Source organism: Tursiops truncatus, chromosome 7, assembly GCF_011762595.2.
Source record: "Tursiops truncatus isolate mTurTru1 chromosome 7, mTurTru1.mat.Y, whole genome shotgun sequence".
In the NCBI taxonomy this organism is placed as follows: domain Eukaryota; kingdom Metazoa; phylum Chordata; class Mammalia; order Artiodactyla; family Delphinidae; genus Tursiops; species Tursiops truncatus.
In genome coordinates this window covers 86528924-86551283 of record NC_047040.1, presented here as the reverse complement: position 1 = coordinate 86551283, position 22360 = coordinate 86528924, and the positions used below count along the sequence as shown (strand labels likewise).

At 34.5% G+C, this 22360-nt stretch overlaps 1 protein-coding gene across 3 annotated transcripts in view; it reads left to right on the top strand.

Annotated features, from left to right (window-relative positions):
- ARHGAP15 (Rho GTPase activating protein 15) overlaps positions 1–22360 on the top strand; it is a 621340-nt gene that overhangs the window by 125772 nt on the left and 473208 nt on the right. For all 3 annotated transcript variants that reach the window (XM_019925524.3, XM_019925523.2, XM_073807741.1), the window contains exon 6: positions 4029–4118. In XM_019925524.3, the coding sequence (XP_019781083.2) occupies positions 4029–4118 (90 nt within the window). The remainder of the gene's footprint in view (positions 1–4028; positions 4119–22360) is intronic.

Sequence of the window (22360 nt, the reverse complement as noted above, 5' to 3'; positions counted from 1 at the left end):
GGAAGAGTAGAAACTGACTAGGAGCGCATAAAAACTTTGCAAAGTATTCATGACATTGGTCTTGGTAATGATTTCATGGATACGTTGTGTCCTTATCACAGTAACAATAGTATTGCTAAGTAGAGTCAAAAGCCCAGCTGAAGTAGGTGGCCATTATTTGTAATGTTACTACATTGAGTAGTCAAGTTATTTCTCTAGAATTGAGGAATATGAGGAAGATTGTAGAAGAAGAAAAAGTGGATGAGAGAGTGGAGTGGATCATCGAATGAGGGAGGGAGAGAGAGAAAGAAAGAGAGAGAGAGAGAGAGAGAGAGGCTGAATTGACTGCAGAATCAGAGGCACAGGTCTGGACATGAAAGGAAGTGAAATCAAGGACTTGAGAGGCTGGGGCAACACACAAAGGTGTGCAGATTTCAATAACCTCGAAAATCAAACATAACAAGGTGGGAGTAAGGCAGATTCAGAAAATGGGATTTGTTAGGCAGAAAGCACAATGAAGATTGCTAATGTGGAGAGGAGGTAAAGCAGTGAGCTCATGAAGAATGTAAGAGACGGGTCAAAGTCACATGAATGAGCACTAGGAGGTGACTAAGTGTAATGGGCAGTGTTCGGACTGAGATAAACCCAAGCCAGGTGCCAAAGCCATCGGATTTAGCATATGACGCTGATGAGGACAGCTAGAAGCTGGCAGAACTAGATGGTAAGCACACTGGCAAAGCTTAGATTGCTTTTTACCCATAAGTCTCCTCTAGCTCTCTCTCTTTCTATAGAGAGAGTCTATAGATAATTATACAGAGTCTGAGGCTAGGATACGATTCTTAAAGGAAGAGTCAAGATATAGGCCAACACAGTAGCTAACACACTCACACTTAGTATATATACAGTAAGTGTTTATTGCATGATTCTGTGAAATCCTATGTTCAGTCCACATATGAGTCCATTAAACTGTTTAGATTTTGCCAAATCACAAAGCAAAGACTGCTTAACCATTAGACCAGATACAAATCTTGCTTGTTATAAAGTTAGGAATTTTAAGATGCCCAAACCTTCCTTCCAAAGCACAAATGTTAGTTGCATTTTGGTATTTTCCTTCATGCACAAATTTAGCAAATATTCATTGAACAACAACTATGTACCAGCACTGTTCCATACATTGGAGAAATAGTGGAGGAAAAGGCAAACAAGGTCCCAGCTCAGGGAGTTAAATTCCAGTGGGAGAAAAACAGTCAGCATATAAAACTATATATATATATTAATTTCGGTTAGGAGGAAGGCTGTGGTGAAATTAAAATAAATAGGTAGAGAGTAATCAGAAGTCCTGGAATGCCATGATTTTATATAAGACAGTCAGAGAGAAGACCTCTGACAAGGTGACATTCAGCTGAGACATGATGGAGAAGAAGGAGTCAGCCATGTGAAGATTGGGAGGTATTCCAGGTAAACAGGTGGTGTAAAGGCCCAATGGGAAGATCAAGTTCAACAGAGAAGGACAGAAACAAGATCAATATGTCTGTACTAGTCTAGTAAGAAAAGCATATCTTTTCCCAAAATGTTTCATGTTTTAGCATGAATATGATCATAGTGTATATTCAATTTTTAAGGACTACATAGTGGTTAAAAACAGACTCTGGAGGGGCACTGCTAGCATTTAAATCCTGGCACCTCCTTTTCTACCTATGTTACCTTGGGAAAACTCACCTAACCATTCTGGCATATTCTCTTACCTGTAACATGGTAATAATAATAATACCTACTGGGCTTCCGTGGTAGCGCAGTGGTTAAGAATCCACCTGCCAGTGCAGGGGACGTGGGTTTGAGCCCTGGTCCAGGAAGATCCCACATGCAGCGGGGCAACTAAGCCCGTGCGCCACAACTACTGAGCCTGCGCTCTAAAGCCTGTGAGCCACAATTACTGAGCCCACATGCCACAACTACTGAAGCCCATGCCCCTAGAGCCTGTGCTCCGCAACAAGAGAAGCCACTGCCATGAGAAGCCCACACACCGCAACAAAGAATAGCCCCTGCTCACCACAACTAGAGAAAGCCCACACACAGCAACAAAGACCCAGCGCAGCCAAAAATAAATAAATAAATTTATTTAAAAAAATAATAATACCTACTTCATACAGGTATTATAAGAATTAAAAGAATTGATAGCCATAAAACACATAAGAAGTGTTTGGCCCATAAAAAGTGCTTCTTATATAAAATCATATTCCATCTTTTTTTCCTGACTGCATTACGTGGGAGAGATAATCTTTTTTGTTATATATGTTTATTGGTTCTGAGTGTCCCATAATTCAATTAACTGTAGAAGCAGGTTTTTCTTAATTTTTCTATGTCATAAATCACTCAACAATGAACATTATTATTGTGCCTTGAGATTTTCCACAGCCGTGATGACCTGGGTGGCAGATTATGGGAAAACAGTAAAAATATTTCAGTATCTGAAGCATCCATAAGAGCCATGCTCATCTTGATAAGTTTTTCCTGAGATTACTACCAAATAACCAAGGAAAGCTATGCTATCAATTGCCATCTTGCCAGCCGAATTTATCCTGAAGGAAAGTTATGCTTGGCCTGTATAATGTTTCCAAAAAAATTTTTATTGAGTTGCCAAAAATCAAAAAATCTCACAATTTACTATTAAAAAAACCCATATTTCTGGCTTCTTCTGAAAAATAATTTATTTCTTTTAAACCGATAGAACATAGTGGCTCTGAGGCAACAATTGTGGACAGATTTCTTATAAAATTTTTGCCATTTTTCCATAATTTTATGCTTTAACCTAAAGTTCATACTGTTAACATTGTCTAAATATATTATAAGCTTTTTACACTAAAATTTTAAAGTATTCTATTGAAAATGGCTTGAGGAAACTGAATTTCTCTATAGGAAAACCTAGAGTAGCTCAGAACATATGAAAATAGTTGGAGTCTTTGAAATGTGGCTTAACTTTCTTTAAAAATAGTAAAAAAATCTCCCAAGCAGGTAAGTTTTTGTTTAATGTTTGGAGTTTTGCAAATTTAAAGTTATGTAAGTGTGATTCACTTGAACTAAATAAAAATATGAAGAGGCAAATACAGAGGATATTCCTATTAACTGATTATTATGAATTACTGAAGTGAAAACAGCTTTTCACTAACATACACATTGTATTGTGTGAAAGGAGGCACACACCATAATCTATTTGATCTAAATTAAATTTACTAAATACAAATACACATTATACTTATGTGTATAGACTTAAAGTCTGAAAAATGAATTTCTAAAAGGCATACAGTTGGCACTTAATATTTATTAAATTTGTTTTTTCTTTTTTTCAGCTCTATTGAGATATAATTGACAATAATGTGTAAGTTTAAGGCATGAAATGTGGTGATTTGATATACAGATATACTGTGAAATGATTACCACACTAAGGTTAGTTAGTAACATTCATCACCTCACATAGTTACCTTTTTGTGTGGTTCTAACATTTAAGATCTACTCTCTTAGCAATTTTCAAGTATACAGTAAAGTGTTAACTATAGTCACCATGCTGTATATTCGATCCCCAGAACTTATTCATCTTAAAACTGAAAGTCTGTACCCTTTGACAAATATCTTCCAATTACCCCAGTGCCTGGTAACCTGCCTGTTTCTATGAATTATACTTTAGATTCCACATAAAAGTGAAATCATGCAGAATTTGTCTCCTGTCTAACTTACGTGTGTGTGTATATATATATATATATATATACACACACACACACACACATAATATAAAACATTATATTATATAAAACATTTTGTTTATCCATTCATCCATTGATGGATTGATGGACACAGGTCATTTCCATGTTTTGGCTATTGTACATAATGCTGCAATGAACATGACGGTGAGGATATCTATTTGAAACTGGAAAAAAGATAAGAAAGTCTTTATACCATAAATATATAGCTGCTAAGTCAATAAAGCTTTATTTTTTCTGACATGCATCTCCAGTGTTGTATGCTTTTTATTCTTATTGCATTTTCATTTGCAGAAAACTGGGCACAAACCAGAAAGTGTGGATTTGTGTGGGGCATATATCGAATGGGCCAAAGAAAAATCAAGCAGAAAGAATGTCTTTCAGGTAAGAATGCTACATAGATTCAAATTATTCCTATTCCTTCTAAATCTGAGCTCTCTTGGGTAATCAAAACAAGACTACCTTGTTACGATGTTTTCATGTGCATGAACTAGTTGTGTAGAGGTCATTGTGAAAAACCTGGCTTCTCTTCCTTGTTGAATTTTGGTTGTTTTGTTGTTTTTCCCTGGTGACTGCTTGCTATCTAAACACAAAATATATGTTGTGTGGTGATTAATTATATACCCGAAAGTCATTGAATTTTGCAGTGTGTTTGATAGCTGTTTGTGGTTCAAACCTAGAATGCTTGGCTTAAATAGATTTAATGTAGGACTTTCAGATGTAAACAAAGTAAGATTTGCTAATTATGATAAACTATTTGCATTCATTGCCATTCCTGCTTTCCAGTCATAAATTATATTTACCAGTGTAACTTGGGGGATGGAGAGAGCTGAACAGTTATAAAAATTGGATTTTTCATATTGTATAATTTAATTTTTTGGAAAAAAATAACTGTGATTAATAATTTCAATCATGTTCCTTTGAATGGAAAGCACCAGATGAAATCCTTGAAAGAAAGGAAATGGGAAAACTTAATATTTCACATATGATGTTACTGAAATCCCTTTGGCAATTAATAACTTCAGATTATGGAAGTTGATCTTTTTCTGTATTTACATGACATTTAATTTACTTTTATATCTCCAAAGTAACCAATAACTTTATAGTATATTTTAGAATTTATATCATTTAGTAGGAACTAGATTATCATAATTATTGTATCAAATGTCTTCTGAGACCATTTTAGCCCTTGAAGAAAAGTCAATTCTGTTCTTAAATGTATCACTAAAATTGATGTATTCAGTCTTATAGAAGTATAGGTAGGTGACATTTCTTATCTGAACTCTCACTGGGACGAAAAAACTGATTTTCAGTTTGTTTTTGCATTTTCCAAATGCTCAATGAGTTCTAGCCAAATAATTTGGACTTATGTTAATTAAAAAAACAAAACAAAACAACATGAAAAAACACTTTTAACATATTATGGAATAACGTATTTTTCTGATTATAGTTGAATTCTATTTAGGTATTCATTTTTATATGGTAGAGGTTTTTTTGTTTTTCTTTTTCTTTTTAACCAAAAATGAGGAAGAAAGAAAGAAAGGAAGGAAAGAAGAAAACCAAAAAAAAAAGAAATAAAGAAAACTAAACATACTTGCCAAGAAATCAAAGGACTAAAGCCCAAAGTGATTAGAAGGTGAACTTACAGAATCAAGAAGTAAAATTAAATTTTTTTTTAAAGTGAGGAATTGTAGATCAGTGACATACTCTGTCTCCCAATCTCTTGCTTTTTTTTTTTTTTTATTCTGCTATAAATAAGAAAAATTAGGGGCTATAATCCTAGCCTCTGTGACAACCTAGATAATCAGTATGGCTAGTTCTGAACAGGGTAGGGTGAGCTAAGTGGTTTAGTTTTATTATGTATTGTGAGTTTAGCAACCTAATCATCAATGTTATAAAATAAAGACATTATAAAAAACAAAACAAAACAAAGATAAAGACATTAAAATTTGACACTGACATAATTCTTGAATAGTAGAAACCCTCGGAGTTGAACTAAGGAAGACTTTTTCAGTTCCTTCTGTTAACCTTATGAAGAGTTAAGTTAGATCACAAATGAGGATGATAATCAAATATATATGATGTGTACAGGGCTGCGAATATGGAAGAAAATATTTAAGTATAATTTTACATAGCTGTGAATATAATATTCATAGATGTATATTTAAACCAATACATTGATAATATGTTATCATCCTAACCTTTTCGGGGTGTGACTGCCTCTGTTATAATATTTTACTCATTTTTCTTATTTCTTAATGTAGGTACTTCCAAAGATATTAAAACTATTCTCACTTTTGGTAGCTTTTTGGAGGTGAAAATCTTGCCAGTTAGCTTTGTTTGTAAGATACCTGAGCAGTTCATGGGACTTCAGTTTTCTTACATCCAGTTTATCTTTTTTTGTCTTGTACCCTTTAGTTTAGAGAAACAAGAGGTGATGATAAGGATGTTGCAAATAATAAAACTAAAGAAAGATTCAGGTTTAATTTCCTGCTTCATTCTTTTTGGGGTGAGTCATGTGGTTTTCTTGTCATGCTGAAATCTTTTCATCATCTAAACATATGAGCTTAGGTAAAATTGACTAATACGTATCCATAGTGAAAGTAAGCGTTTCAAGAGGAACAATATAGATAGCTTTTATAGTTCTGTTAACAAAAAAGCATCGGGAAGGATTTGTCAGAGAGCTAGCTCTAGATGACTTGCATCAATATTTGATTAGGTACATTAGCTGGAATAACTCTCAAATGATCAGAATAAACATGATTATATCTCAAAAACATGGTATTAAGGCATTGTTGGGTATCTGAGTGTGTGTGTTCAAGGGTTTCATTACCTACAGGATAATGAAGTATTTCTTCCTCAGTGAAAAAGACCATCACAGTTTTAGCCGATATGCTACATCAGAAATAGCTTTAGAATACCAAGTTTGAATTAGGCATGGTGTTCAATCTCAGTCTATGAATTATAGATTACAGATAGCAAACGACTATTGAGATTTTTGGTTCAAGAAAAATCAAGGAAAAGCAAAACTAGAAATAATTTAAAATTTGAAATCTGTCTTTAAAAAGTTGATGGATTAGCAGTTATATGCCACATAATTACAATGTCTCTAGAGAAGTTGAACTTAAAATGAAGAGGCAAACAAACAAACATGTGCCTGAGATATGCTTGAAAGACTCAGAAGCAAACATTTATGACACAAAAAAATGGAAGGATTTCATTTGTTTCCTTTGTATATGTCATTTGGACATTTGAGTTCATTTTCTTTTTGCATTAAAAGTCAAATTTTCTTTATAGTCAAAGTCTTATTAAACTCTTGATGTAGATTCAATCTTATTTGATTGGTACATAGTAACATAACTGTGCCAGCATTAATTAATTAGGTTTTGTATTCAACTATTCTCAGTAATTCAGAATGATGCTCACTGGCTGAGTTCAAGAACATCTACCTATTTTAGAGCAGTTTTTGACATAAGTAGCTTTAATAATAAATCATATATTAAAGATATTTAGCAACTTCTGTAATATATATATGTAAAGTAGACATAGACAAGTCATAATATGTGTTTAAAGTATAAATGTACATACATGTATGCATATATGATGTATGTGTCAACGTATATACCCACATGTAATAGCTTGACGTTAAGAAATAGAATGGTCCTTTCCACACACATACGCTACCAACACTGAAAGACATATTGTATTTATTATAAAGGTCATACACACTCTAAGTTAAACTAGTAAATGTTCATTGCTGCTAACTTTTGTTCAATTCTGCATTTAGCATAATTGTCAAGGACCATCACAAGTTTGATGTAGCTTGAGAAAGCATTTAGCAACCGAGTAAATTGTAATGAAATGTGGTACGAGTTTTCTTAGTTAAGAGCAACCCTAGGTCTTCATCAGGGAAAGAGTGAATAAAAAGATTTATGTACAAATCACATGTTTTAAGCATTTCTGCTAAGTGCTAGTTTGCTCTTTGGTGTTTAGCCTGAAATTTAAAGCACTGAGGATTAAAAGGATTACAACATAATCTTAAATAATCCTAAATGTCATTTACAGAGAGATACTTGTAATAACTAAATAAAACCATGTGAAAGGATGGCAGTATTGTCAGGCAGCATCTGTAACATAAGCAGTGCTTCTGTCACCTTCTCTTTCCTCATGGATACGTCAGGCATTTACAAAGCTTTTCAATAGAAGTCCAGTTGAGAAAATGGTTGTAAAATAATTTATAACAATCAGTAATTTTTAAACATCTACTATCTTTTTGTTTCAAAGTTGAAGGAAAAGTTTCACTCAGGTTTCCTTCCTTCCTTTGAACATAAGGCTCTCTGAGCTAAACATTTTTGAAAGTCTGGGGAAAAGGAGTTCATGATATGGCTATCAAATAAATAGATGACACACCTCTAAAACATTCCCAGCCTCCAAGAAGCTGCCCTCTTATTAAATATATGATGGTCCCAAGCACTGTAATTAATTCCATGCCTTTTAATTTAGCACTAAAATATTCTTTACTCCTGTCATGTAAATTAGTTTTGCCTCCTCAAAGAATATACGAAGATAGAGACTATATCCCATACTGCATTTTTAAACCAGAAGACTGGAAACCTTTTAACCAATTCAGTGGTTACTGCTAAGGCTAAAATTGCATTGTTTCAGTTAAAAAAAAAAAAAGAAAAGAAATTCATTGTCATAAAAAAATTTTAAGAAATTGTGTCCACAATATAGGCTCTATGTTCCAAGATGATTTCTGGAGTGTCATCTCTAGTCACTTTTTAAAATGGGGGTTAAGAATAAGAAAAATACTATCTGTTTTCTTGGTCATTTTCATTACAACAGTAGTTGATTACTCATTTGAAATATTAAACCTTTTCTCAGAGCCAGACGGTGACTAGGCCTCAGTTTTTCTGAGTTTCCTTTCAAATAAAATTTTCAAAAAATTTCACCTGTGAACATGCAGCAGGCTTATCTACAGATTACGTGATTTAAATAAGATAATTCTACTATTAATGAATTATGGTTGATTAGAACTGTATCAATTGCCTGCCTTAAAGGCAGAAAAAAATTAAATGACTCAAGAAGATGAAAGTCAATTTTTTTTCCTCTCACCACCAATTTATAACCTCAACAAAAACCATGGCCAAATTTCTTGGATTTGAGATTCTTTTTTTTTTTTGCATTACACGGGCTCATTTTTAACATATAAAAATATCTCAAGGAAGCCAATTCTGTCCCTAAAAGTAAATCTCGGAATAGATTTATCATTAGTTGTATTTCTTTTCTGACTTTGGATGGAGTCTTCTGACTATAATGTATATTAAACATATTCATGTAATATTTTCCATGGATATGCTTTACATTTAAACATAATTTGATAGCTCTTCCTGATCTGAATATGTCTTAGCTTAAAATCTTTAAGTACTACTTAAGTTTATTAATGCGAAGATAATTTAATAACATCTTGGAAAATGTCATTTTAAGCCAAAAGGAAAACTACTGGTATTTTGCTTTTATCCATTTCCTTCTGTTAAAAGTGATGGTTTAAAATAAATCTGAGCTTTTATCAATTTTCTCTTTCATTTTTCAATGCTTGTAGTTAGACTAAATGCAAAAGGATGATTCTTCACATTCATATATGCATTAGATTTCGAGTAAAGCTGGTTTCACTTTGGAGAATTACTCACAGTATCTTAAAAGACATGGCATTAAAAATAAACCAGAATAAGGGCAGCATTAATGTCTAATACAGTTGGTTTTTTAGTTTTTTCTTGTCCCCAATCATTTTATCTACTTATTAGATATTCATCCATCATTCAGAAGGTTCAGTGGAGAGAGCACAAGAGTCTGGGGACGTGTGTTCCAGTTTTGGCGATGTCAGTTGTAACTTTATGTAGAACCCAGGGTAGGATCCCTCCTCCAGCTTACAGTTTTTCACAGCAAAGAAATAAGAGAGAAGCCTTTAACTCACCTGCCTCCCATCTGTGTTAAGGTTAAAGTGAAACAGCCCTGTATTTGAAAGCAACTCCAAAGGACTGATTTTTAACATAAATAAGATGGGGTTGTATTCATCTTCTAACCACATCATCTCACAGTACTTTGAGAACAATTCCAGATGTGGATTTTGGAAGAAAATGGGTAGGAGAGGTATGCCTCTGTGAAATGCAATTCAGGGTCTCTGTACTCTCTGTACTACCTTATGAACTTAACCAAGAGACTAAGATTAAATATACCATTGAAAATCTGTTCATTCATTGTCTAAGGATATGTATCCTCAAACATTACTGAAATTATTTTTAATATCCTAGTCTATAAGTAAATAGTATAATTAATGTAATATCTAATCAATACAGGTTATTTAATTAATGTCATATCCCAGTAAACACTTTAAGAAAAGCATTTTGCCCTGAAAGCCTCTACCAAGCTATTGAGAGAATCTTGCAAAAGGGAACTTAGAGACAAGTGCAGCTACTATGCCCCCAAATGAGAGACAACAGTAACTCTTTTTATTCCCCTCCTTAGATATCAGGACAACACTTTTTTTCTGATTGAAGGGGAAGGGATATTATTTTGATGATTTTGGCTTCATTTTTACCAGTGGGATTTCACAGAAGAATTTTGATGAATGGAATGATATAATTTTTTATAATTGGGGATTTGATTTAGGAATATTAACATTAAGGGTGTATATAAGACTTACTGCAAAGGAGAGAGCCTGGAGACAGGAAATAAAATTGATTGCAGAAATCTAAGGTGAGACCCAAAGAGCATGTTAGCCTGACTGATGAAAAGAGAAACAGAAACAAGTCCTTGGATGGCAAGTACACCCCTCAAATGAAGAACATGCCTGTTTCTTCAGACCATGTTACTTGGAAACCACTGTCTTTTTTCTGGTTCAACTTTTGAGAAGTAATAAAGATCTCTGTAAAAAAACAGGTATAATCTCAAGTATAGAATTAAGATACTGATACCTTGGGTGTATTATCAAATAAAACAATAGAAAGCTTATGTTGCCTCGTGATTCCATGAAGCATGGTAGTCTGTGAGGATATGGTCTCATTTGCACAGCTTCTTTATTATACTAACTACTAAAGGACACAATGCTACCTCACTGTCTTCTACCTTACTGTCTTCATTTGTTTTTAAACTATCATCAAAGCAGAATGCTACTGGATGACAGTAAAGATTGACAATAGCCATACTAGCACCTTTTAGTCCCAAATTAGCCAAGAGAACCAAGATTTTAAGGTTCCAAAATAAAATAAAATTAATCAAAATTAAAAATATAAAGAAAAAAAGAGAAAATGTCAACTTGTCTTCTTTTACTTCTAATATTTTAGCAGAAGAATGGATGTGTGTTACCTAATGGGCTTATGTCACTGGTTAGCTCACTTCACATCGCCTTCTGGAATAGCTGGCTCCGTGTGTGCTCAAAGATAAGAGTTGTCCATTTGGAATAAATTCTGGATTTTAGTTTGACACCAGGCTAAATGCAACATGCCATTCTTCATTTATTGACATCATGATGTAAATCCTCTCCTCTTATGGAACACACTCTGTTTCTTGATGTTTTGGTAGAACTGGTGTGTTGGTCACTGAGCCGTACATGGGCTAACAGTGCATTTCCCCATGTCTGCAGAACCAGAGTGAGGCTAGCTGAGTTATGTGGGATCAAACCTGGGCCTTCATAACACCCACCTGAGCAAAAGCCACCACTGCCAATGGGGGATTTCATGGCATCAAAGTAGAATCATCAAGTGTTATGGTTTTGTAATTTTTGTAATTTGTAATTTTGTAATTTTCCTCTTGTAAAGTACAAAAGATATTACACTGATGCTAGCAAGACAACATTCAAACCAATTTATTCCTTTTTCATATCTGTTTCAAAATTCTTATTTTATATTTTAAAGGAGAACAACTGTGTTTATTTCATGATGAATATGATTTCTTTTAATAGTAAACAGGCTTTTTCTAGAAAAAGGAACGATTTAATCCCTAAAGCTGGTAAATAATAGATGGGGCCAATAAATGGTATGACATTTTATAGCTTGTCCATGAGGGTGACACAGGGTGAAATAAAATTGAGTGGTTTTGGATAATATAGGATCACTGGCAGAGATATAGTTGATGCCATTCAGTTTTTAGAAACATAAGGTAATGAGGCTGGACCTGAAAGCAAGAGAAAAAAATATATATTCACAGCATTTATATGCCACAAGTCACTGAGCAGGGAAAAATCTGGGCAGTGGTGAGCAAAACTCTCAAACCTCAAAGCAGTGTTTAAAGCAGTATAAGAAAACAACAAAGCAAGCATCCATAACAAAGGTATGAAATGTACACAAGAAAAAAAATAAGTTTAAAATTAAAGGGAAATGCCAGCATTCATACAGAACTGGAGAGGCCACTTATAGAATCTATGCAGCCTCTCAATATATGAGTTAAATATGTTACTAAAATTTAGTAGAAAATAAATATTCAAGAGCAAGGCTGTAAACACTGCAGGACAGTTAAGGATTCTCGGTATTTGAAAAGGAGAGGAGGCTGTTTTTTTATCTTGACAGAATGTTGAGAAATGATCTAAGAGAAACGATGAAATGAAATGCCTGATGGTGGGGAAAGATCAGGAAGGAAGCAGTTTAAACTCTTTTCAGATACAGATCAGTATGAGGTGATTTGACCAAGGGAGGCACATTCACTTGGAGGCTTTAGATGAATTTCTTTTTAGTAGAGAGCTATTAGATCCTTGGCCTTCATCCCACCACTTTGCCTAACATTTTATTTCCAGCACTGGGAGAAATTCTAAGTCTGACTTCCTTGGTGAACATGTGCAAACCAAAAAAAATTTACAGTGGAGAAGTTAACAAATGCTGCAAACAGCCCAAAAAGGGAAAGAAACATTGATATTGAGGATTCCCTTCCTGAGTAATATAGACCTTGATAGTTTTTTAGGGATTTTTTTTAAAACTTGAATTTAAACAGTGCTTCATTTTTCAAAATTCCCACACCCATGATCAAGTAGAGGAGAAGCTTCTGATATTTGAGATCTGTGATATATTTGAAATCAATTCGTGGGAAGGGAGGTTATGAACACACTCTTTTGATGTGTAGGATGACTGATGAGGGTGGCAGGAAATTATGTGAAACCCTTCTCTTTTGACAGCTACACTGGAACATTTACAACCGCAGATGTTATTTGTCCATCAGAAAGGAAAATATTTGTTTCAAGCCACAGGCATTTTCTACCACGATATCAAAATGAAATTCAACAACAATTTAATGTTTAATGTGTAAGAAAATAAATATTTTCGGGGGGCCCAAATTCTAGAAAGCAAATAGATCCCACAAAATATAACTAGTGACATGAAAAAAATAGCTGGCCTCATTACGAACAAATCTGTCCTTTTGCTAAAGTAAGGATTGTTCTATTATTAACATAGGAAATCTTAGATGGACTGCACATAATGCCGCATTATTCATAAAAGCATTGCTGCCATCTGGTGGCTAGTTGGCATTTCAACACTGACTTTGCTGATTTGATTTGGCTGGGTGCTCTGGAGAGGTATTCAAAGGAGGTCTCTATTTATGTTGTTAAGCTTAAACCTGAAATCCCATGGCCCTAGATGTTATTCATCTGATGGCAGTCCTTTCTCTCTGTCCTGTCATAGAATGGAGGATTCAGGGGAGGCAATGACACACTTGTGTAATTTTTGTCCTGAACATGAAAGTATATTTTCCATGACTTATCTAAGGAAGTTATTCTTGGCTGTTATTGACTGATGAATTTTATCAACACTCATTTCTGTTAGAAAATAAATATGTAGTCAAATATTAGGAAGATTTATTGAATCTAAAGATATACTATATTGCTTAAATAAGAATATATGTGAGATGTTGTAATCCCTCTTTTGGATCTAAGCATGAATTTTTTTTAAGTTACCACTTACTGAGCTTGATTTTGGAAATAACATAATTTACAGCGTCAAAAGAGAGAAATGTGTAGGGCTTCATAAAATTCAAGATTTCTTCCCAGTCATTCAATTGTTATATTGAAGAAATCTGATTAATTGCTAATGACTCAGAGACTTACGAAGTCATTTTTCTTCATGGATTTACAAGTTAAATGACAAATATTCAGCTCATGCTGCACTTTTTATCAAAAATACAATAGTTAAAATGTAATTTAAGAAATTTTGATGGTTCTTAAGCATCAGTGAATTAACACATTCTTAATCAGAAGCAGTAGGGTTATCTTGGCAACTTCAGTGTATGTTTTGTTTCTAATAACTGTAGAATGTCTCATTGTATGTAATGAAAATCCTGATCCTTAAAGTGTATACTTATATAGATCACAAGTCTTTAAAGATTATAGGAGATAATGAGTTAAAATTACCCCAGGAGGAAAGTTGAAGTTCAGTCCTGAATTCTCAAGGATGATATTTAATAGTTAATACTCAGTTTCTACCAGGTATTTGCCTACATCTTTAAACCACCTTATAATTTAGTAAAAGTCAGATAACAAAAGGCCATTGCACTAACTTGGGAGAATCATAATATCAAATGCATATTATCTTTGCAAAAAAATTTGTAAATGCCTGTTTTTAAAGTAAGACTGTGGGTTTTATTTTTAAATTTTTGGTTAAGATTTTCACTCTGTGAATGCATACTTGATAATACCCTCGATAAGTACCTACTTTTGCCACTTAAAATGTTTTCTCCCTCAAAATATTTAATTTGACTCATGGAAGAACATTGCTGGTTTTCCCTGGGAAGATCACTTAATCCCCTACCCCTACCCCTACCCCTACCCCTGTCTCTATTTAGGAAGAGGATATGAAAAACAACAATAAAACCTTAGAAAGAAAGTAAAATCTATAATGATTATGCCCCAGTCTCTTTCACCTATAAGTATAAAATTTCAAGTAAATTATTTTCCTATTCAACTTGGATACAACCCTATAGTGGCTTCTAATGGCTCCGTAATAGAGATGGTAGCTATGGTCAGGACGCTCCAGGCTGTAGTCATAAGTTGCTAATGTTTGTTTCAATAACATTTGCTTTCTGGCAGCTTTTACAGCTACTTAACACTAAATTCCCATTTAGCCAGGAGAATCATTCACATACTATAATGAATGATGTCACCTTAAATCCTTTAGTATGTAATTGCTGGATGTTACATTTTATAGCAGGGCATTTAATGGTGTATTTGTTTATGCTAAATTTTATGACAGTGACAGCTGTATCTCAGTGGAGGAATGATCCATTCCTTTCATAGGAAGCTAGGTTTGAATTCTCTTTAAGCAAACAGATTTGCCATATATGCCCTCTGGTTTAGGCAGGGTTCCCCCTCAAACCAAAGTTAGAGACTAGGAATTTTGTAGCAAGTAGTTTATTTGCGAGGTGTCCCAGAAAGCAAGAATTCAGAACTAGAAAGAGTGAAACAGAGGAGGAAAAGGCACTACAAGGAACGTTATTGAGTGGGTCAAAGTGGCTAGGATGCTTGTCAGAATTTTCACCCAAGGATTAACAGAAGGAAGCATTTGTTCATCAGCTTCTCATCCCTTTGGTTTAGGGTCACCTCGGATGGGATAATATCTTTAAATCTTCTTGACTTTTAGGCTGCACATGTGTGTGTATGTGTGTGTCTGTGTGTGCACCAAGAAGGCTCTTTCAGGTGTCCTCCTCCTTAGACTAGAGAATATCAGTGACAGAAAGTGAAAGATACCTGGTGCATGCTTGAGGCAAGATGAAGTCAGGACAAAGGAATGTGAAGCCCTCACGGAAATGTTTACACCAGCTACAGCTAGAGTCACAGGTAAAGCCAAGAGGATGTGAGGCAGGACACAAGAAGTATGTGATGCAATTCACTCCTTGCTATACTCAAATTGACTTGGACCTCATGTTAACCTTAATCCATTTCTGAATATTCCGAGATGGTGGCTGGCCTCAGTTTCTTCAAAAGAGGTAGTAAAAAAGTTGTGGTGGTATAAGTTACACTCCTTTACTGCCACTGTGTCTGAGGTCATATTTGCTATTCATCATCTACTTCTTGTACCACTCATTCTAGATTATCCTCACCCTCAGTCAGGACTGCAACTAGTCTGTTGTGTTTGCCTTATGAGGTGAATCAGACTTTCATACCTGACGGATTTGAGCCCTTAATTTTTTGACAGTGCCAGCCTCTGTTTGCTGCAGTTGACAGTTCACTGCTCTCACCAGGCACAGAAACACCAAGACACATGTCAGTGAATTCCCCGAGTTCCTGAATCATTTCTCCAACTCCCATTGTACAGAAGCAACTTCACCTTCTCATTATAATAGGGCCAGTTATCCTCATGATTATAGCAGCTATTTTATTTGTCTGTTGGTCCACTGCTTGAGTATCCATAGTTACATAGCAGTGATTATAGCTTTAAGTTCAGTGATTCCATTACTAATCCTTGCCAGAAGCAAACTTCTCCCCCATCCCAAGAACAAGAATTTTTAATCTAGCAGAGCCAAAGCTGCAAAAGTCAAAAGCATCAATGCTGCAAATGGGTTACTACAGGAGCTACTCCTGCTTCTACCTCTTGGTCCTTAGACTCATATAATCTAGATGTTGGGGACACTGTAACATATATCAGATAATGATTCAGTATATATATTGCATCTTGCAATACAACACCCTAACCAAACAGGGTCTAATCCCTAAGCTATCACCTTAACTGAGACCTTAAGAAGTCATTCCATTATTCTATTAGGTTGATTGCTACCAAATAATATGTTATTTAGTAAGAACAGTGGATCCCGGGATCCACTTTCAAAGGAAGGGCTCTGATACAGTGAATTTGCTATCAGGCACCTGGTTAGTCTCTTTTAAGGACTCAGTTGTGCTTCTGCTGCTGGAAGACTGAGCAATCAGCAGTGGTAGGAGTTATATCATCCTTGGTTAGAGGGAGCCATGGTTTGGCATCTGTGCATAGTTTCCATCTTTGCTACTAGGGCCACTCCATTCATGAGTGTATTATACAAGTTCCAAGTGGCTAAAGACAAAGGTTAGAGGACTTCAACTGATTAAGTCATCTGGTGTACTTACTCTCTGGTAGACATTAACACATGAAGATGAAACACAATGATTTGCATGTCCTGTGCCCACTCCCATGAGTCCACTGACTCCTTTATCTCCAGCCTTCCAGACTGTTTCCTTCCAGGCCTCTGACCAAAAAGCAGAGTCATTCTCCACTTTCCAGAAATCAGTCTATATGCTTACCTCAGGCTGCCCTGCTCTCTACAGAGTGAACAAGTCAAGTTTATTTCTTATATTTCTCCCCATGGGAATATTTCTCCTCACCACTTTCCTGCAGGCTCACCCCAGGGTCAGCCTATGGTGCAGCTGCAGTTCATATTTTTGGTGTTCACCAACATACTGAGCTGACCCATTCGTGAATCAGGCTTGAGTTTTTTCATCCTTCATCAGTTGGCTTTTAGGAACTTCCATGAGGCCATAGGTGCAAGCTCAGGGAGAAGCACTACTCCAATAGTGACAGATATAATGGGGCTTTGAGCCATGTGTTCATGTAACTTACTTAGGCCCTCTGGACCTGCTTGGGCCAAATTCTAAATATAGCATTTCCATCCATGGATTGTTGTCCAATATTATTATTCAATGGATTTGACAATGCCTGGCTCATCATGGGAAGCTGAAGTCACATAGTCACTTGACGTCTTGTGATCAGGTGCTCAGTCTGTTCTAACCCAGTAATAGGCCAGGAGCTATGTTTTAGGTGGTGAGGATTTCTTTACTGAAGGAAGCAAAGCCTTCCTCCACAACCCTGGGTGTCTTCATTGTGAGGCTCTTTTTATAAACTGCCACAAACTCCACAGCAGCATTATACTGTAATTCCTCATTGAATTTTCTGAGTCATATGACTCAAGAGTCAAAGAGCTTACACCATAGCCTGAGCTTGCTGCAGGCATTGGTAAGTTATGGATAGCCAGGCTGATGTGTGAATGACATCCAGAAATACTCCTGCTGGCTAGTGTACTGACTCACCTGTCATGGAGGTCCAGGACTTGTGATGATATCACTGTTCAAGAATATCTAAGAGCAACCCAGATTCTTGATTGTAAACAAATACAAGATTATTGTTTTAAACCACTAAATTTGGGGCTAGTTTGTTACAGAGCAACAGCTAATTGATACAAGTAATATGCCTACAAAGAAAATTCAATGGCATGATTTTTAGAAGAAAAAAATAACATATTTGAAAGTAAAATCCAGCCAGTATAAAAGGCCTTTGTAAAGGTTGTGGAAACCCAGTTCATGGTGTCAGCTTCTAATAATTAACTACCAAGCACTAGTTCCTTACAGGGTTGTAGAGAAAATGCAGGTAGTAGCATTTCATCTCATCATGTGTCTTTTCTATTACTCAGTTTGTTTATAGAAATAGCCGCCTAACAAAGTTAACTTCCAGGAAAGATGCCAGGTTACACAGAACCATACCAGAGCCTCAGAATCACTTTGGGCTTTCACCCAAAGTTTTTGCAACATTAGGTGGAGGCAACATAATTTGGCTTGAAAAGTTACAAGAGAAAAAATCACAGCAAATGCTCATGGAACAGTATGTTCAGAGTCTTCAAGATAGTATCTTTCTTGGCCTCTTAAAAATCAGAGACTATTGTATATTTATGCTATTTTTTTAAATGGTCTGGATCAACAGGACCCAGGGTTGTCACAGGTCATTGTTAGGCCAGCAACTATAGAGGTTCTAACCCAAAATTTGAGCCGTAAGACATAAGACCAGATAGAGCTACAGTTGGAAAATCTAAATATAGCTGAAAAGTTTTGGCACTTCAAGAGTTTCTGGGAGAAAGAAAAGAAATTTGATTTCTGTGCTGCTGATGGAAAAGCTTGCAAATGACCTAAGAAAATTATATTTGTCATATTTTCATTGCAAATGGTATTTTTTATTTGTTCCTAAAAGTTGAAAATGACCTTCATGTTAAAAACCATTAGTTAGGAAAAAGCATGAAGTCCATGTTGCTTTGCATTTTGGAGTTAAATATTCTAGCAATTCCTTTAATTTTGAAAAATATACACATAGAGAATGCTATTATTTGTCCTCAGAATTTTCACAGGATATTTCAGGTCAGAAGGTATTTATTTGTGCAAGGTTAACATGTGATTCCCAGACCTACCTTCATCGATATAATTTTTAGTTTCTTTTTTTCTTCCTAAAATATGTAAATAAGAAGGTTTAATTCATTTATTTCTTTCTGTTTTTTTTTACATAATTAAACCCAAAGATAAGCATGGTATATTCTATGTTAAAGCTGCATGATACTAAGAATACTCTGCTTTGGATTAAAAATTTATTTGAATTCCTTAATTAAATTAAATTTTCAATTTTCAAGAGTTTATTATTTCTAAATCTGTGTTAGGTTAACTTCAGGAACAAAAACTGATGAAAAACAGGGAATAAAGTTATTCAGTTACATCAAAGTCTAGGTTTTAAATAATTTTTTGGTAGTTATTTTAGAAATTGTGTGTTCAGTTACTACTTTTTCACAGTACTGAGTAGAACTCCAGAATCTTGGAAAAAGTCAGTTTTCAAAAATGTCTAATTTATGTTTAAGAAATTGAATAACACTCAACTATTTCCCATTTATTCCTATTACATCCGTTGTTTCACAGTTTATTTTAAATAATTTTTCCACTCCATATAAAATGCCATTTTGATAACACATGTTACTTTATCTTCTAAAGTCAAACAAAATTATTTTTTTTCAGTGTAACGCAAATCAAATCACGGTGCAAATTTCAGTAACTGGAGAAAGTAGCTGAGCTATTTTTCAAATGCAAGCTCTAAGAAAGTTAACTAATACTTGGGTTATGTAGAGTACTTATTTGCTATTGGTGACTAAGTAGCGATTCTACTAATTTTGCCGGAACTCCAAACAGGGTGAACTAAAGGTAGTCAGGAGTAGTCATTGTAAGTAATTAGATTGCTTTTACCAAAGACATGATTTATATATGACATTATTTACCAAAGAAATGATGTATGTCTGTGATTACTAATTCATATTTATTATTTATTTTTTTCACTTAGCATGTGAATCTGCTAAATTTACTTACTAAAGGTGAAATATTTCTGAATTTTCTACTTTGATGAGTCCAATCTGACTCAGGGGCAGAGAGATGTAAGAGGGATCACTTCTTAAGTTACTTTGTGTAGGATTTCCATTGTATCAACAAAATCCTTACTCTTATTTTTCTCCCATAAACTTTGCTTAGTATTCACTCATGTTTCCAAATAAATAAAAGATCTATAATGACTTAATGAAGTAAACATTAACAGAATGATACAAAGGACCAAATGGCATCAGGGTTTTGATTTACCATACTTCAATTTATGGTCCCTGTATCATCCAGGATAGACTTTAGGAACAGATTTCTGTTGCTCAGCTCTGTACTGTCTTCATTCTCGGTCACGGGTTGAAGGAATAGCCTCTGTCTGGAACAGATATGACAAGCTACATGCTAGCCTTTAAGCTTCTGTCTGAAAGTGGCATATGTCAGGTCTGTCTTCATTTCATGGGACCAAGGAAGTCACACAGCCAGGAGACTACACACTATAATCCTCCCATGTGCAGGGCCACTGCAGGGAGATGCACTGTTATAAATGGTAACTAATAATAGAGTCTACCACAATCCCTACACAACTACATATTCAACTCACTTGACATAACCTGCCCGATCTAAAGGGTTGTTGTTGTTCTTTAAATGGAGTAACATTTCATCAAGCCATTCTAGAGATAAAAAACATTTAACATAATTGATTGCATACTTGTAATTGATGGTGACATAGTGACTTATTTAAAAGAACCATTCAGCTTCTTTGATAAAGACTGTTGAGTATGAAACTAGAGTTCAAGTTATTCAACAACACATGACAACCTGCATACTAATTCATACCTATTTTAAATTAGTTCAAAAGTGTTGAGAATATAGAAAATGTGCATCAATAATTATTTAAGTCCAAGTCAGATGCATGAATTATAGGAGCTAAAGGTCAAAGAATTCAGAGTGAAATAAATACTTTATGAGGGTGTCAAAAATGAGATGAGGGTTGGAAAGTTCATTCAGTAATTGAACCATGTTAATAGGCTTACACCTTTTTTCAATGGTAAATGAATATACGTCTCATATTATCAAATAAGGCTGTCTTCTGGTCATAGATATTTATATACCATCTTTAAAGATATTGAATACATACATACTGTGCCTGATTTTGTTAGTCTCTCAGGAAATGCTTTGCTGAAAAAATAAACTAGAGCACTTTTGTTGTTGAAATAACAGTTTTCTGGAAAACAGATATTTGGCATAAGAAATCATGATTCTTTTCTATCGAGTTTTATGAATTTTATCCTTCTGAGGTGTATTCTAGAGAGATAATATTAGATGGGATGGAAGACGAAATGAGGGTGCTCAGTGTAAATTGTTCAGTAGCAAAGGAACACATTTTGCTTCATAAGCCTCATTTTTAATACTATAGATTTGTTACAACAAGTAAAAACTACTTTAATTTTAGCGAAAGTACCAACTAGTGTCAGTGAAAAATGATTGCAATTCAACTTTATGTATGTAGCTATCATGGCAAAGTAATTTTACAGAGTGTAGGTTTTTGTTTTGTTTTGTTTTTGCTTGGAAGTCATTGGTTTTAAGTCCTATGTTTCGAATGTACAGCGTATTGGTATAACACAAACAAAAAGGCCCTCAAACAAAAGTCCCAGTAAACCAAGTTGCAATTAGCTTCGACTCCTGGGAAATATTCTAGCATATGTTGCTGGCACTTGAAAAATTTACACCTTATGAGGAAAGGCAAGAAAATTCTGTCAAACAATTAAACTGATTGGAATTCCCAAGAATGTGAAAAAACAAAATGAGTCCTCTGTTAGAAAAGAATGGAAAATAGTTGTGTATACGGCTGTAAACAGAAAGAGTAAAAGATTTTTGTGCCTTGTGTAAATCAGTATTTTTTTTCTTTATAACACATGTAATGCAAGTCAGGTAAAAACTTTTAGTACTGGTTTATTCTTTAAAAAACTACACATTCTAGACTTGAAAATGTGTTTAATTAACCTCTAGAATAGCAATAGAGTGGCACATTTGGTATTAATATTTTTGGATAAATTAGATGCTTATTAAATCTTTGGATAAGTATACATTTGACAACTAAGTTGGTAAAGATAAAATATGGGTATGTTACCATCAAATAATATAGAATATACCAAGAAGAGAGCAAATAATTCAGATTAAGAGTAAAACAGAAGTTGGCATTTAAAAGATTAAACTAGGATAATATTAATTGAAAGAAAATTATCCAACAAAATGAAAAGGGAAGACCCTGCTGTATGTTGCCCTTCCTAAGTAAATATACTTCAAAGAGTTGTAAGAAAAAAAATTAGAATATCTTAGGTTTTCAAGGAAATAAAATAAGCTTTCTGATTTAGAAGGCTATGTTTGGTAGATTTCTTTAAGAAAGAGAAAATACTATGGTTTACCCGTTTCCTATTCTAAATATTCCTGTGCCAACATTGGTTTATTATATTCACATGCTTTCATCTATATAGAAATTATAGGAGGT